Source organism: Lissotriton vulgaris, chromosome 10 (genome assembly GCF_964263255.1).
Source record: "Lissotriton vulgaris chromosome 10, aLisVul1.2, whole genome shotgun sequence".
NCBI classification, from domain to species: Eukaryota; Metazoa; Chordata; class Amphibia; order Caudata; family Salamandridae; genus Lissotriton; species Lissotriton vulgaris.
The window spans coordinates 411434616-411450865 of record NC_141698.1 but is presented as its reverse complement, the minus strand read 5'-3'; the positions used below and the strand labels follow the sequence as shown (position 1 = coordinate 411450865).

The 16250-nt window shown below is 44.7% G+C and overlaps 1 protein-coding gene across 1 annotated transcript in view; it reads left to right on the top strand.

Moving 5' to 3' along the window:
• Positions 1–15932, top strand: part of ALG1 (ALG1 chitobiosyldiphosphodolichol beta-mannosyltransferase) — a 442794-nt gene extending 426862 nt beyond the window's left edge. Inside the window, exon 13 of the mRNA XM_086941231.1 lies at positions 15096–15932. Coding sequence (XP_086797357.1) covers positions 15096–15227 — 132 coding nt within the window. The 3' untranslated portion in view covers positions 15228–15932. The remainder of the gene's footprint in view (positions 1–15095) is intronic.
• Positions 15933–16250: the final 318 nt, after the last annotated feature.

Here is a 16250-nt window from a genome sequence, read left to right as displayed (position 1 = left end):
ACAAACAATTAATTCATATGCTAGGGGAGAATGCCCTGAGACCTGCGGCGACTGTTATTAACACGGACACACGCTACCAAGTAGCTTGCTACATGAAAAGTGACTCGTGCGCTAGATAGGAGTTGCAAAAACAATAGAGCGGGCCTCACCTGGATAAAACCCGCCTCCCTCAAAATTGGCAGGAGGTATTTTTTCCTAATTTCTGTGTAATGGTCAACAAAACATTATAAAATGTAGTGTGTCCTGTGTAGAAAAATTGTCACAGTCACAGCGTATAGCCTTATCTGGGTTGGTCCATGTAGGGAAGTGTCCAAGCATAAAATGTATTAAGTTAAAACAAAATCTTGTTAAAAGAAACCGATGAAACGGTCTCGTTACCAAAATAAAATAGGGTTCGATACCAGGGGTGGTTAAAAGTGCATAGTTTCTTCTTACAAGCGGTTTTTCCATCACTGTTGCCTCCCGCTCAACAGTAAATAAATTTAACAGATCAATTTTAATCTCCCTCACGTCTTCTCTTTTAATACATCCTTGGGAATGAAAAAGCTCTGGTCTGCCTAATTTCGTGAGCATAACCTTGATATAGGCCAACCATGGGATCTTGTGAGCTTTGTCCAGAGCAAGACAATCCTTAAGGATCAGGTGGCTAAGGGAGATTTCCTGGTTAAGCCAGGTTTTAATCCAGCAAATCACAGGGGCGGATTTCAATAAATTTGTAACAAAACCCAACCCTAACTCTGAGTGAGTTGAAAAGGTGGGGGTGGACTGTGGAACGGAGAGGAGAGATCTTAAAAATGTATTCTCCACCTTTTGGATGTCATCTTGATATATGTACCCCCAGATAGCGGAGCCGTAGGTGGCTATCGCCAGACATCTGGCTTCATAAACTTTAAGTATAGCCTCCATTGGTCTGGCTCCCAGCCGTTTGGCGAATCCCAGCAAAGCCGCAGACGACCTGGCGACTGCGTTGCTTTTAAACTTTTGTTGGGGACCCCAGGTTCCTTTCTCATTGAAGATGACACCCAAATAAGAGAAATTGGGAACCCTCTTTACTTCTTCCCCCTCACAGAAGAAGGATCTGCATTTCCTTTTTCTACTACAGGCTCCAACCACCATTTCCTGGGATTTAGCTGTATTAATTTTCAAATCGAATGATGACATAAAGTCACTGAATGAGGCGAGCAGTCTATTCAGGGCAACCCCCGATCGGGCTAAAAGGACTGCGGCGTCCGTGTATAGGAGGACCGGGATATTGGTTACTCACACAGTGGCCTCTGCTAGTGCTGACTCCAAAGCGTTTATATATAATGTATAGAGAAGGGGGGCCAGGATACATCCTTGCCTGACCCCCCCCTCCAACTTAAAGTGACTTGTGCACCTTCCCGCTTGGGTAACTCTAACTGAGGCTAAGAGACCTCGGTGAAGGTCAGCTAAAAAACCAACTAAGCGAGGATCGATGCCTAGTTCTAGAAGGACCTTCCACAGCTTTGACCTATTGACTAAATCAAAAGCCGAGGAGAGGTCCATAAAAGCCATGTATAAGGAACCCTCCTTAGCAATCGTGTATTTGCTGATTAAAAGTTGGAGATTCCGGCACTGGTCCACAGTGCTTCTCCTGGCCCTAAAGCTGTACTGGGCGTTGGACATGATACCACTGTCCTCAAGCCAGTCTGTGAGCCTGCCTAATATGACTCTGCCTAAGATTTTAACAGCAGAGTCAATTAGGGAGATGGGCCTGTAACAGGCCGGATCTCCACGTTGTCCCTTTTTAAAGATTGGTATAATAATGGACTTAGCCCAAGACTGCGGATGATTATTATCTCTAAAGGCATTAAAAACATTCGTGAGGATCTTAGCCCAGAATTTAGGGGCACTCTTATACAGGTCAGCTGGGACCCCGTCTGGAACCGGGGCCTTGTTGATTTGAGTTTCATTAATGGCTTTTTCAACATCTGCCTCCTCAAAGGCCATAATAGGCCCTAATTGGCACGACATTAGGGTCACTTGAGGAGGCTCAGTACTCGGCTGGGAATAAATGCTGCCAAAGTGGGCAAGTCATAGCTCATCTAGGATAGAGCATTCCAAAATTTGGTTTTCCACCCCCGAAAAAAAGGGCTGATTAATAATGGGCCAGGCCTTAGCACTATCTCGCAAGGCCTCTTCTGATAACAGTTGAGTCCAAGCTTCACTTTTAATCTGCCATTTACGGGCGTGGATAGCTTGTTTGTATAATTTCCGTAATGTTGCTATTTGTGCTCTATCTCTAGGCACTTTTTTCAGAGCTTTGTGAAGGGCAGAGTGTGCTTTAGAACAGTTATGATCGAACCATCTTTTGCCTATTTGGCTGCCATTATTATTTTTAACCCTCAAATCATTGTAAACTTGTTGACATATTACATTAAAAGCTTCAACAATCTCAGTGTTGGGTGCTAAATTGTCCAAACATATTCCCACCTCCTGTTCAACCTTGCTCAGAACGTTATGTAAAAAAAAATCTGGAATCAGGTTAGCCCATTTTAGTCTTCTGCCCTGATCTTTAGGAGACAAATCCATAACAGTTTGAACATGCTTCTCTTTAAAACTCAGAGACCTCCCTGTAACCACCTCTAGAGTCACAGGGTTATGGTCACTAAAAACAGAATCTACTACCCTATAATTTAAAACTTCTGCCAAAACTAAGAATGACAAGAAAATATAATCAATAACTGTTCCAGTAAGACCACCCTTAAATGCAATTGGTCTTGGTCCACCAACACCACATCTTAATACATATAGATTCAGGGAGGCCAGGAGATTCTCCAGAGCTTCACCGTGCTTAGTGTGTTGGAAGTGTGTAGTTAGCGAATTTGGGGGCCCCTCGCTATCTTCCAAAATACACTCTAGACTGCATGGGTAGATGTTAAAGTCGCCCATGAGGAAAACCTCAAAGATGTTCTGTTTACTTCTGTAACTGTCCAAGAAATCCTCTAGGGGCACTAGGTGTTGATTCAGACCAGTACTATCAGGGGAATTATAGAAATTAATGAATAACACAGTTGGGAGATTAGTGACTGACAATTCAACGATTAAGCAGTTATGGGAACCAGAGTCCAACTGTTTAAGCACTCCATTTATATTCAGTGATACTAAAAGAGCCAAACCTCCCTTTGGTCTACCTATCAATCCTGGGATAGCCGGGGTGCTGAAAAGGACATAGCCATCCAAAATAAAACTGTGTGTTGTATCCCAGGATGCTAAGATGTCATATGATTTAACTAGGGCCAACCAGTTTTCATCTTGCAATTTAGATCTAATACCGGCGATGTTCCAGCTAAGGATTCTACAGGCATTATCTCTGGGGGGGTTGGGGTCGATCACCTCTTGTATATCATTTAATTTGTTTAGTCTATCGATCTCCTCCAAGGAACACAGGGGGGAAAAACGATTGGACAAATTTAAACCCCCACTCTGTGGGTTCGCTACACCCTGCCCCTGCCAGGCACCATGTTGTGGAGGGGGAGGATAAAAGGTGGTAGAATCCAGCGGAGAAAACCCGCCGAATTCACCGCACCCCAGATAGGGAGTACTTTCCTTTCTGAAACCCTTCGGGCTAGGGGAACAGTAATTACTTGATTGATGTTTCGCGGGGGTAAAAATAACCCAGGGGTACATGTCTTATACCAGTGTTTTTAAGCTCAGACCCATCCCAGAACAGTCTATCCGCTAAATCCTTCTTGCTAAAATATACCACAATACAGTCCTCAACAAAGTTTTAGGTTGTTGTCCTAACCAGCCAACCCTTCTAACCATATTGATAAAGGGTGAAATATCAACATCCCCACATGAATACTGCCTACACCATTTCCTGGTTGTGTCTAAAAGATCTGCAGTGGACTCGCTACAATTAGGTTCTAAAGGAGGAACCCGTGTCAGTACTGCTACAAAAGGGGCAGCCTGTGGGGGAAGATACAGTTTAACCTCACTAGGGGAGGAAGACATTTTCCTCGTATTAGCCTGTACAGCATATTTCTTATTTGTAGTCTTTATATTGGCAGCCGGGCTGCTGTGTGAAGTGACCTTCCCCATGTTGTTTTCAAGTGACCCCAAGATGGCGGCTGATGGGGGTTGGGTCTGGGGCACAATGGTTCGTGGAGTGTTGGGGGACGCATCGGACTCCACTATTTCCATATTCCTACAACCACAATTATCAACAGTGTTATATTGTGGGACAGAATGTTGATTTTGGTTGCGGTAATCCTTTATGAACACATCAATAGTCTCTGACCTTTTGAGTAGGCCTGCCACGCATGTATTTAGTGAGTCAACAATGTCTTTGGCAATGCTCACCAACAGAGGTTCAGTACGTGCGTTGAACAACTCTTCCATCTTGTCCGCCAGGTTATTTACAATGTCCTGGGCTGGGTCTTTGTTGCGGTGTTTGGCCTTACGTGCGCATTTCTTGGCACTATTACGACTGTCGAAAGACTGTGGTCTACTAGGGCCTGGAACCTCTTCTGACAATGACTGAGCAATGGAAGACAAGGTGCGCAAGGGCTCATTGTTCGTCTCGGTGTTTGGGTGATGTAGCAGAGTCTCTATGGGAACTGGATTGGGCTCTGGTGTGATCGTATTATTCATATCAAGCAATGTCTCTTCTGTAACCAACCTTTCGAGCCCCAACTCTTTCTCAGCATTTGCAATTTCTTGGTTAATGGCCCCCACTGCGGACGTTAAGTAAGAGATTATTGACTCGAACTTACGTGCAACTTTAGCGACTTTTCCCCCATAGCTCTCATTACTCATTTTGTTTTCGCTTGCCCATTCTGACTTCTTAGGAGGGTGGCCCGGCCTCCTCTGGCCTCTGATGGCCGCAGATGGCCCCGCCCTTGTCCTTGGCTTCTCCCGGCTGCTCCCACGCGCGACTCGCGGGGCAAGAGGCGTTCCCTCCTGTTAAGGCGCCTCCGGGCGCGTGGATGACGTCACGCTCGCTCCTGCAGCCTGGGGCAGCTGGGTCATGTAGTTTAACCCAGCAGCGGCGCGGCGGTCAGCGTGGGCAGGCAAACAGGGTCCTGGGTCCCCAAATTGTGGCTGGCGGCGTGGATGGCGCTGAAATACCGTTCCCCTCACGGAGCGCTGGTAAAAGCAACTGCAGTCCCCAGCCTCTGAGTCGTTCCTCGTGGCCTTCTATTGTGCGCACAATGGCGTCCATCCGTGTGGAGATTGTATTAATCTTCTCAGCCATAGTTGCGAAGCCTTGTCGGACTACACTTAGAAGCGACTTGAGATCATCCCCAGGTCCCTGTTGGGAATCCTGCTGAGGGGCGTTGGCTCCAGGGTCCCCATCCACATTTTGCTGTTGGCATTTTTTTTTTTGAGTTGTCAAACATTAGGCGCGGTTGGCAGGCATCCGGTCTCCCCATTGTAGCTCCAGCACCCGGCACTGGCAGGCTCCTGCCCCCTCTTCACCGTTACTCTTACGAAGTTAATTAGCCCAACCACACTGCCCGCTATAGTCCACCACGGCGCAGCCTTCTGAAATCAGCCATGATATAAGCATATACTATCAGTCACAGTTATTCTCCCAGCCCTCCCGTAGAGGCCCAGCCACTGCAAATCAGACAGTCTACTGTAGTTGGGGCGAAGGCAGGCTGCTGTCCGTGGTTACCCCTATTGTATGTTTAAGTGACACTATACTGCCTCCTTAGTGAAAAGTATAGAACATTTCGCCCTCTGCGTTGTGTGGTATTGGTCGCACCATCCACCCTCTTCCTTCACTCCAATGCTCCTTGCAATAACGGCAACAGGCCAGAGCACAAGATTTCCATCTTCAAAGGCCACCGAGTTTACAGTCTCCAACCCCCACTCCAGCTCTCAGTCCTCTGGTGGGGGTGTAGGACCAAGCACCACAAATTAAATGCCCCTTCAAGTTGGAACTGTCCCACGCGTGCATCGCCTGCAGAGCTCCTACCTCGCCAAACCACTAGGGGATATTATGGGCAATGTCGCCTCCCAGGCCTTGTACCGCTGATTTTACTGTCCACACATGCCCCTCTCCAGCGCTCCCTGCAATAGCGGCAGTAGGGCTGTGGTTAGGACTTTCCTCTCCACTTATTGTCAGTCTAACAGCTTCTAGCCCCCTCCTGCCCCCCCCCTGTGGCGTGGCTACCTCACCGATCTATCTCGAGGCAGGCTGCAGCTAGGGGCCCGTAATGGAGCCGAACCGCCACGGGGGGCGCTATGAAGACAATGTGCGATAGCAGCGGGCGGCGCGCACAGCAGGATGCCTTCCCTCGGGCCGTGAACTCAGAAGGCGCAAGATCCACTTCGCTCGTCCCCAAGATGGCCCCAAAGCTCTTCCGCCAGACAGACTTTCTCACCTACGTGCCCCCAGGTCAGTACATTATCGGTGCAACGCAGCAGATTCCCTCCTTACCGCGCTACACACGTCGCTTGTCAGCTCCGTCTCGGGTGTACACAAAGGCCCTGCAGTCACCTCTCCATACCCCAGGGCTTCTCCGCACGGCCGCTTCACGGCCCAGCTGCCTCGTGGTGAGCCTGGGGCTCGTGTAGGCAGTCACTCCGCCAGTCCGTTTCAAGGGCAGCCAGCGTTTCTCTCGGTGCACACCTCACCCTCTCTGCAGCCTCTCCGATCACCTGCTCTCGGCAATTTTCAAGCCCCGCAGCAGTGCCCGAAGTTCAGGATAACATTTCACACTTTTAAGTTCTAAGTGTGAGTAGATAGGCGGATAAATGCCGGATTTTCTCAGTTGGTCTGTGGGAGCCTCACTCCATAGCTGCCATTCCACCCATGCGCTACCTAGCGCCCCCACCTTATTTTACTCTTAACAACATTCTTAGTGAGGAACCTACGATTAGTTTTAGAAGGAAAACATTATTTCATCCTGTAAATTTAAAGAAAGTTCACGCTGGCTTTTTAAAGAAGCCTGAAGACCGTGACAAAATGATTTAAACAATCAAGAAATTAAGGGAGGGCTTTTAATAGCAGCAGTAATTACGCTAAAAAACGCGTTTAAACTGCTGCCTCATAGGAGAAAGTCAGTTTAAGATTCAAGCCTTATGATTTGTGCCATGATCACCGATCATTTAATCACATTCAATTTAACCTGCTCCACCAAGAAAGGGAGCCAAAAAAATGTGGCAGAATATGGCCCAAAATGATCATGATCCACTCACAATTGGTGGTAAAAGCTGTGATCACTTTCATTGGTTAGAGATTCTAATATTTAACATCAATAACTGGAAACACATTCAATTTGGTAGCTTATTGCATCCCACGGATGTCACACAAGTTTCTTTCTAATGGTCAGGAAAACAAACTATTTTTTATTTTTTTTTAAACCTTTATTGCAGCACTATAAATGTACAAGTATGGGCCTACAACCGCAGGGGCCGGCCGCTAGTCAGAAATGTAACCAAACATATCACGGTTCAGCACAGCTCATCAGCCGACAACCCTGAGGTCCTGCAGCGATTCAGGAGAACGTTTATCTTGGAGCGTATGAATAGGGTACAGAATATAATAAAGGTTTCATTTTATATTATAGAGATAGACGGATCAGGTGCCATATACTCAAGTGAAAGGAGACGGGGGACAGGTCAAAAAACAGGATATACGTCAGAAACAACAATATGAAGGACCCTGGCGCCAATACCTATACAGCGAGACGAGCAACAATACAGGAGACAGTTTCATAAGCGCCAGTTCCCAGATCCTGCCCACCCGGACTATCGGTTAACCTAGAAAGCACTAAATTCCAGAACACAGTGTAATCAGAATAGTACCCAGACGATACTGACCCGAAAGGAAAGAAAGGGAAGGGAGAAAAAGGCCATAGAAAATAAAAAAGGCAAAATAAACCCCCCCCCCGTCCAACCCCCCACCCTGCACCCCTGCCTATGGCTATAGCCTAACCCCACTAGCAGTGTGCCTGTCGCCCTAAAAACTAAAACCCCTAAAAGAAGGGAAAGAAAGAGAAAAAACGGAGGAGGGCCTAGTAGTACTTGCCCCCAGCCCCTTACTCCCCCCGCCAGAAACAGGCACCCCCTATCGCAATGAAACGGATGTTATGCGAGCCTTATGAAAGTAAATAGGGGGAACCATGACACACTGCCCAGCCTCTGAACTCAAATCATCGTAAGTCGAACAGTCACAATAGCATTTCAATCCGCCCGAGTTAAGTAATCTCACCCCTGACCCTTCCGGACCAGCACACAAGCCCTTCCCAATGAGACCCAAGGGCATATAAGCAAGTCATAGAGGAGAGGAAAGTCACCGAAAGTCAATCCGTAACCGCTTGCAGCAATCGAGTCCACGGGAACTTCATGTACAGAAAGCCTCCCTCTCCCGACAAGACAGTCTCGATGTTTCTTGCCCCGGGGTCGTAGCATTTCCAAAAAGGGGGGGAGACGATCACCAGATGAGAAAGGGTCCACAATACAAGTCTCCGGGGGTAGGAAGCCATTCAATTCTTTGAGAGTCGATAACAGTGGAAGGTGCAGTGGCACTCTCACGACCTCCAGGACACCATCATCCAGGGCTACGTCCGGTGATTCCAATAATCGCGTCCCCATGGGGTCCTCAAAGTGAGGCAAAATGGCCGCTGGTTGAATGGCTACCGATGGTAGTTCAAATAGTGGGGCAGGGTCCAGTACAATATGCAAAATCCCCGACAGGCTTGCATCCATTTTATTCATGGAGACAGTCATTTGCGATTTAAGCGCCCAGAGTTCTGCCAATAATGGCCTCAGCGATGGCTCGGCTACATTTCGATCCATGATCTCACACCCGAGACCGACCACAATCACCCACCGAGTGGATTGGTGTCGCCGGGGGGACCGACAGGGATCACAAGAATGCAAGCATAGACAGCAGCCCGTTGTTCTCCACAGCCGCGATCATCCGGCTTATCGCCGCAGGCCGGGGCCCCGACCCGCCGAGCCCCGGAGGGAGCCGGCGCCGGGTCCGCGGGACGGGAACCCCTGCCCGCCGCCAGCAGCAAGCAAGGTCACCACTCCATCAGTGCTGAGCAAAAAGAGCAGTAACTGCCAATTCCAGGCGCAAAAGAAGCCTCCACTAGGATCGACCGGACCCTGCCTGGGTCTCTCAGCCGTTGTTGTTGCACTACCACTCGACCACGCAGATACTCGAGGCCCCAGCTTCGCTGCCGGAGTAGGCCGCAATCTTCAACACGGTGTAACTCCGTGAAACCGGCCGATAAAATTCCCGGGATTTCACCTCCGGAATGAGGAACTGTTCATGTACGCAGGGGCTGGGCTTAAAAGCAGGATATCATGCAGGATCTTGCTGCGGGATACGGAGGTCGGCAGAGCCGAGAGCCTAAGCAGCCATCTTGTTCGCCGTCGTAGCTCCTCCGAAAACTAACTATTTAATGGCATTCAATATTTGATGTTATTGTAACCAGTAATCAGTCAATCAGTCAAATTTACTTTATTCGGTTTATGTGCAAACCATAAAAGCATAGTAAAAAAACATGTAATGTCAAAAAGAGATATAAAACCACAATTTTACATGTTAAAAAAATTAGTTAAAAATTATACGGATATTTACATACATAAAAACAGACGGAAAATGCAGTTTGGGTAAATTACATCTGGACACGACAATGAGCTAAAACATACATCATTTGAGCTTAACTTATTCTCCTTATGATTCTAACAGCTGCAGTTAGGAAGTTAGCAGTGTTAAAGATTTCCCATACATTTGTAAGCATCTGCAAATATAATAATGCTGGCTTGACTTGCACAAAACCCTTGTTACCTAAAATCGGGAAGATAAAGCGCTTCCGTATACAAGTGAGGTGTTCACAAAAAAACATAAAGTGCATAATGTCCTGGCCAGAAAAATTGTCACAAGTACAAACTCCAAGGTCTTCAACCCTCTTCCAACCTGGGGAATCCCAAGGAGAAAATGAAATTGATCTAATCTAAATCTAATCAATAAAAAACGGTGATTAGGATTAGTGACAATGTCCAGATATGGTTACATGGACAGGGTACTTTTTCGTAATAGGTGAGCCCTTACTGTCTCCTTTTCCAACTCCCTTTCTTCTGTACCCATAAAGGCTACTTGCAAATAAGTTTCTTTCTTCCATTTTATATCTCCCCTCAATAATTTCTCTGGTGAGTTATATAATTCAGGCCTACCCAACTTTTCCGATAGACTTTGGACATATTTAAGCCAAGGAATACAGTGCCCATGATCAAGTGCCATACAATCTTTCAGAATGTCATGGTTTAGCACTAGTTCAGGGTTCAGCCAAGTCGCAATCCATTTTAACAAAGGTGCCACAGCAATTCAGTCTTCAACAAAGCCAATTCCACATTCCTAATGGACAAAGTAATTGGCTGTTGATTGCGGGACAGATAAAATATTCCTGAGGAACCTATCTTCGACCATTTGTACGATCTTCACATTCTTGAAGCCCCATGAATCTGCCCCATACATTGCAAGGGAAACACATTTGGCTCTGTATATTTGAAGAAGGGCCTTCATAGGCCTGGCTCCCAATTTGCGAGCAAAACCTAAGACAGCCGATGTAGCTCTAATCAAGACAGTTTTTTTAGCTAGAATTTGAGATCCCCAGGATCCCTGGTCATCAAATAGAACTCCTAGATATGGAAATGTCGAGACCCGGGTTAAAATATTCCCCTCACAATGAAGAGTTTTGACCCTTGCGGTTCTCTGACCAATGGCCATTACATGAGATTTCGAGAAATTAACACTTGGGTCTAATGATCTCATGAATGCCGCAAAGGAGTTTAAAAGTAATTGGAGTCCTACCGCAGTTCTAGCTAAGAGGGCGGCATTGTCCGCATAAAGGAGTGCCGGGATCATACGTTTCCCAGCACTGGGGATATCTTTACATGAGGCACATAAGGTGGAATCCAGATTGTTAATGTAAAGTGTGAAGAGCAGGGGCACCAAAATACACCCCTGCCTAACACCATTGACAATAGATATTCCTTTGGTACAATTGCCCAGTTTATCATACCTCACATTAGCAGTTAGATCCCTATGCAAATCCGCTAGGAAGTGGACAATGTTTTTATCAACTCCTAAAATCAGAAGTATAGTCCACAGTTTGGACCTGTTCACTCGGTCAAAGGCCGAGGACGGGTCCATAAAGGCCAAAAAAAGTGCACTCTTCTTGGCAACTGTATATTTCCCAATCAATAATTGCAGATTAAGGCATTGGTCTATTGTGCCCTTCCCCTTTCTGAAGCCATACTGCATAACAGAAAGTGTTCCCGTCTCCTCGAGCCAGCCAGTTAGTTGACTTAATACTACCCTTCCTAGGACCTTAACTGAAGAATCAATAAGAGATATCGGGCGATAGCAGCTAGGATCCTCTCTGTTACCTTTTTTAAAAACTGGGACTATAACGGATTTTGCCCATGTATTAGGCAGACCCAATTGACAGGCATTGACAAAGACATTATACAATATCCTTGACCATGTCTTAATGTCAGACTTAAAAAGGTCTGCCGGCGCTCCGTCCGGTCCAGGGGCCTTGTTGCTCGTCATTTGAGTTATTGCCTCCGATACCTCTGACTCAGTAAGGGATAAGTTGTATTGTTTGATGTTAAGGTCCAGGTTGGCACACGTGTCTTCCCACCATAAACTTGTTTAAAATGACTATGCCAACCCTGTTCCTGAATACCACAGTCAAGTTCGCTGTTATGCGTTTCGTGGAAGAAGGGCCTATTGACCACCGCCCAAAATTTTGCGCTATTTTTGACAACATCGATGGATAAGAGCTCATTCCAGGCCTCCACCCTGATTTCCCTCTTCCTGTTCCTTAGGGCCATCTTATATGTGCGTCTTAGCCCGGCTATGGCTAATTTATCCGGAGGGGTAGATTTCAGTGCTCCCAATAATTTCCGATGGGCTATAGAACGATTGTGTTTAAACCATCTTTCCCCGGCCCTATCATGGCTCTTACATGGCAATTTAAGATCCCTATCAATTTGGGCACAGTTTTTAGCATAGGCCACCAAAACCTCCTTATCCATCTTGCCTTCTGTCGAACAAATGGACATTTCATGACCAACCTTAGCTATTAACTTGTCATGGAAGTCACGAGGCACCACCCTGCACCATTTAAGACGACGAGCTTGGTCTGTGGGCCTTATATCCAGATTACCCACTGTTTTATAACTTTTTTCCTTTTTCTTTAAGTCGTCTATCAAAGTCAGTGTGACAGGGTTGTGATCACTAAAGGTAGACCACGAAACACTACATCCACTTACTCTATTGGCTACTGTCGAGCTAACAAAAATGTAGTCAATGGTTGATCCAGGACCCTTGCCTTTAAATGTGGGTACTTCCCCCTCATTATGATTTGGGTAAGTCAGATCATTTTCTGCAAGCAGTTCCTCCAGATATGATCCCTGTGGCGACTGCTCAAAGTGTGTATTCTCTAGATCAGTCGGTTCTAGACTATCCAAAACATAACAGTTTCCTTTACAGCAGTGAAGATTAAAATCACCCAGCACAATAACCGAATAGCAATCTATATTTTTTTTACTATAAGATTCCAAAAAATCATATAGCCTGACTAAATATTCATAAAAAAAACTTTATCAAAAGAATTATAAAAATTGACAATAAGTCAAATGCCAGCATCCTTGGATTGAATTTGCACAGCTAGACAATAAGGGGTTCCAGTCTCCACTTTGGCATAAGTGCCCTCTATTCTTAGAGAGATCAAGGTCAGTAACCCTCCCTTTGCCCTCCCCATTGAGGAAACAATAGCAGGTGACCAGAATGCTGCATAACCATCCAGGAGAAATGTGTTTTTAATGTCCCAAGTTTCCTGCAGCCCAATAATGTCACACTCAATGAGACAATCCCTCCATTTGGTATCATTAGCCTTGTTACTTAGCCCAGCGATGTTCCAGCTAAGTATCCTAGTCCCTATCTCAATATTCCTTCTCGGAGCACTTAATACAGGAGGCATATTAATTTCTAGTGCCCCGCTAGGCGTGGGAATTTCTGCTATTTCCGGGTGATCCAGTCAATCTATCTCCTCAAGGTTGGGGAATATCTCAAATCTGTTTTGCGTTTGAACAGTAAACTCATTTGGACCCCTGTGTTGTGCCCTGCCAATCATGTCTACCCTGCTTCCATCTGCTGAAGCTATATTACGATAAAAGAACTCTAGGGGTAGGACATTTATACCCACATCCCTTCGGTTCCTTGTCCCTGCCCTCTCAAGAATCAAATTAACGCCCCCGGGGATTTTGGATGTTGTAGTTCCCTCCGGCCGGCGCAGAGACCTCGGGACAGGTGGTGACGAGGCAGCAGGAGGCAGAAGACCCGGGAAAAAGCAAGGCAGGCAACACCAGGAAATGTGGCAGTGAGTCAGGCCAAATGCGCGTCCCCATTGTAACCAGTAATTTTAGTACATGAGCTAGAAATAAATCCAATTTATCGGCTTGTAGGCTACTTGATAGCATAGCCACCTGTAATCTTACACAAGGAATAATTGTTCCAAAGCCTTTGGTCGGTATACCCTTCATTTGATATTACAGACCTCGGACAGTGATGAGACTAAGCCCTGTCCCTCTTTCTTGGTCTGATAATTAGTACTCTGCAAAGATTTTACGTTCTATATGTTCAGAAAGGGAGATAATCAAAGGCCGTGAAATAATATATCTCATTAACAGAAAAATGGAAACAAATGTTGGTGAAGCTATATCTGAAATTGATGTACCTCAGGCTTCAAACGAACCAGTGAACAAGATTGAATACGATGAGCCCACGTATCGGGGGTCTCCAACAACTTCTTCTATAAAGACCGCTGAGTTTTAACAATAGAAATCATATCAAGCTACTAATAGAAAAACCTTTACAGTAGTTGCCACATCAGGCACGTTCTTCATATATATTTATGTTCATATACGCAACTTTTGCTGTCTCACACTTGAGGAACTCTGCTTCTTCCCAGCTTACACACAGTAGAGCACACATCATCAGGGTCTGCTTCCGCAGGAACTTTGCTGCATGTATATTGATTATATTACTGGCTTCATTCTGTCAATCGGATTGTAAGTGGTTTGAGCATGGAACTTTGGAAACGGTCAGGGTGGCTGCCACTTCTAGGGTCTACCACTTAGCAGTGCTAACACCTGTACAATGCAGAAGGCAGCACGGCTAAGTTTCAAATCCTTGGAAATATGTATTAAGCTGGGCTCCATGTCCAAGAGCTACCTGTTGGTAGCTGCTGAGTTTCTAGTGCCTCTCAAGCTATCTGTTGGAGATACCTAATGCACAGGATATTAAATAAAGCAGCACCCTAGTCATCTCTACTTGTCAACCATGAATATGATAAGTGGAAGTGGTTTACTCCTAAGTTATTATTTTAAAGTTTGTACTGAAAAGATTAACAAAATGGAGAAGTAATTACGGGCAGCAGAACAGAATTAGTTATCTAAATCACCTAATTGGAGAGGTAAAACAAAGTTATTGAGGAGAAATTAAAGTTAGTACCGTTCCAATTGAGCTGTATTGGATCCTAGATTTGTTTGGCAAATCCCCGCACAATGAGTAATGAATTACTACCCTCTCAAATTCAAGTGTAGGAATTTAGTACTTATTTATTTCCATGAAAATGAAACCAAAATCAGAAACTGATTTGTGAATGCATGATGGCTATTGTACTGTAGAGACCCTATGGACTGAGTAAGCTGGTAGAGTGGTCAAGTTTGAGGAGTTCCTTACCCTTTCACTTGTGGAATTTGAAATGTTAGCTTGGTTCTGCTAAATTTAGGCTATGTGGCTCTAATACATTTGCAAGTAACACACTCTGTAATAGACCAAACTAGTGTACGTTTGTCAGTTGGAATTCCTGAATGTGTAATGTTTATTACAGTTCTGAGTGTTGTCTTTAGTTTTACACTAGCTCCAGTGACTTTCTGTGTGGAAAGTCGTAAGTCTTGTAAAATACAACCCTTCTGTTCATGTATAATGATTGCATTTAAGGGTCTTCTTAAAAATGAATCCATTCTAAAAGCCTTGAACTGAATTCTTATATATATGCATCTCTAAATGGTTTCTCTGTTTTCGATGTCAGATGATCTTTACTGGTTTTCCAAGCTCTTCGAGCAAAATGATCAAGTTCAGGAAGAACTTACGAGAAGCCAAACAACTGCGGTGGGAGGAGAGCTGGGATCAGACTGTGCTTCCCTTGCTAAGGAACAACTAAATTACTTGAGACGGTTGATATGATTGTGAAATGCAAGGAATGACAACAGTTTTCTTTGTTACACCAGGAGCAGCAACATATGCTGTATTTCTGTCATTTTGAACTGCACTGGCAACACCTTCGCAGAGGAGAATAAATAAAAACGTTACTGCTTAAAATTATTTACTGGACTTTTGGAAACTAGAACTTTGTTTTGTAAACTTGCACTGCTCTCGTTGTCATTTCAGATACAAATTTATTTTCTTATTGTGTTTATGGGCAATGCGTCTGGAACAGTAATCGAGAAAATGCAACCTGAACAAGTTTGCTAGATTGCATCAAACTATTTAATGCAATTATGAATTGTTTCCTTATACTGGTCAGCTCATACAAAAAGAATATTAATAAAATCATGTAATGTTGTATGCTGTTGTACTTAGAAACTAATGTCTATGTATTGCAACATATCTAACAAAAGTTCTTCTATTTTTATATTTGCTTTTTTTTGTATATTGTATGGTTGGTCCTAGCACAAGACGTATTCACTCCGATGGTTGGTTGAAATTATATGAAAGACTAATGTAATAATTACGAACAAAGGGAATTGTTTCAAGAAATAGCCAACATGAAATTGTAATCAAAGATTGTCTAGTGTTTACATATGCAAGACACCAGACATTGAAGTTTTTATCAAAATGGTTCTTAAATTAAAGTCTTCTCACTGGAGTAAGCTTTTGAGTCATTAAATGGTATGGTCTTTTTCATTCTTCGTACAATAACATGATAACTCCACACTTCACTCATTTAAGGCATTAAGATTGCTGCAACCGAAAAAGTAGCTCTCTGTTTTGCGTGACATCATTTTGTGAATTAGAAACGTTAATGCTTTCAAAAGACGGTAAATATTTTTAATAAAAGTATCTCCCCCCAGCGCCTTCTGCTGTCTTAAAATACTGCATAACTTGTTTATTCTGTTTGATTACTTGAACTTTCATAGGTAGTATCTGCTTATGTCCATCGAGAGGAAGTGTTGTATTCAGAGTA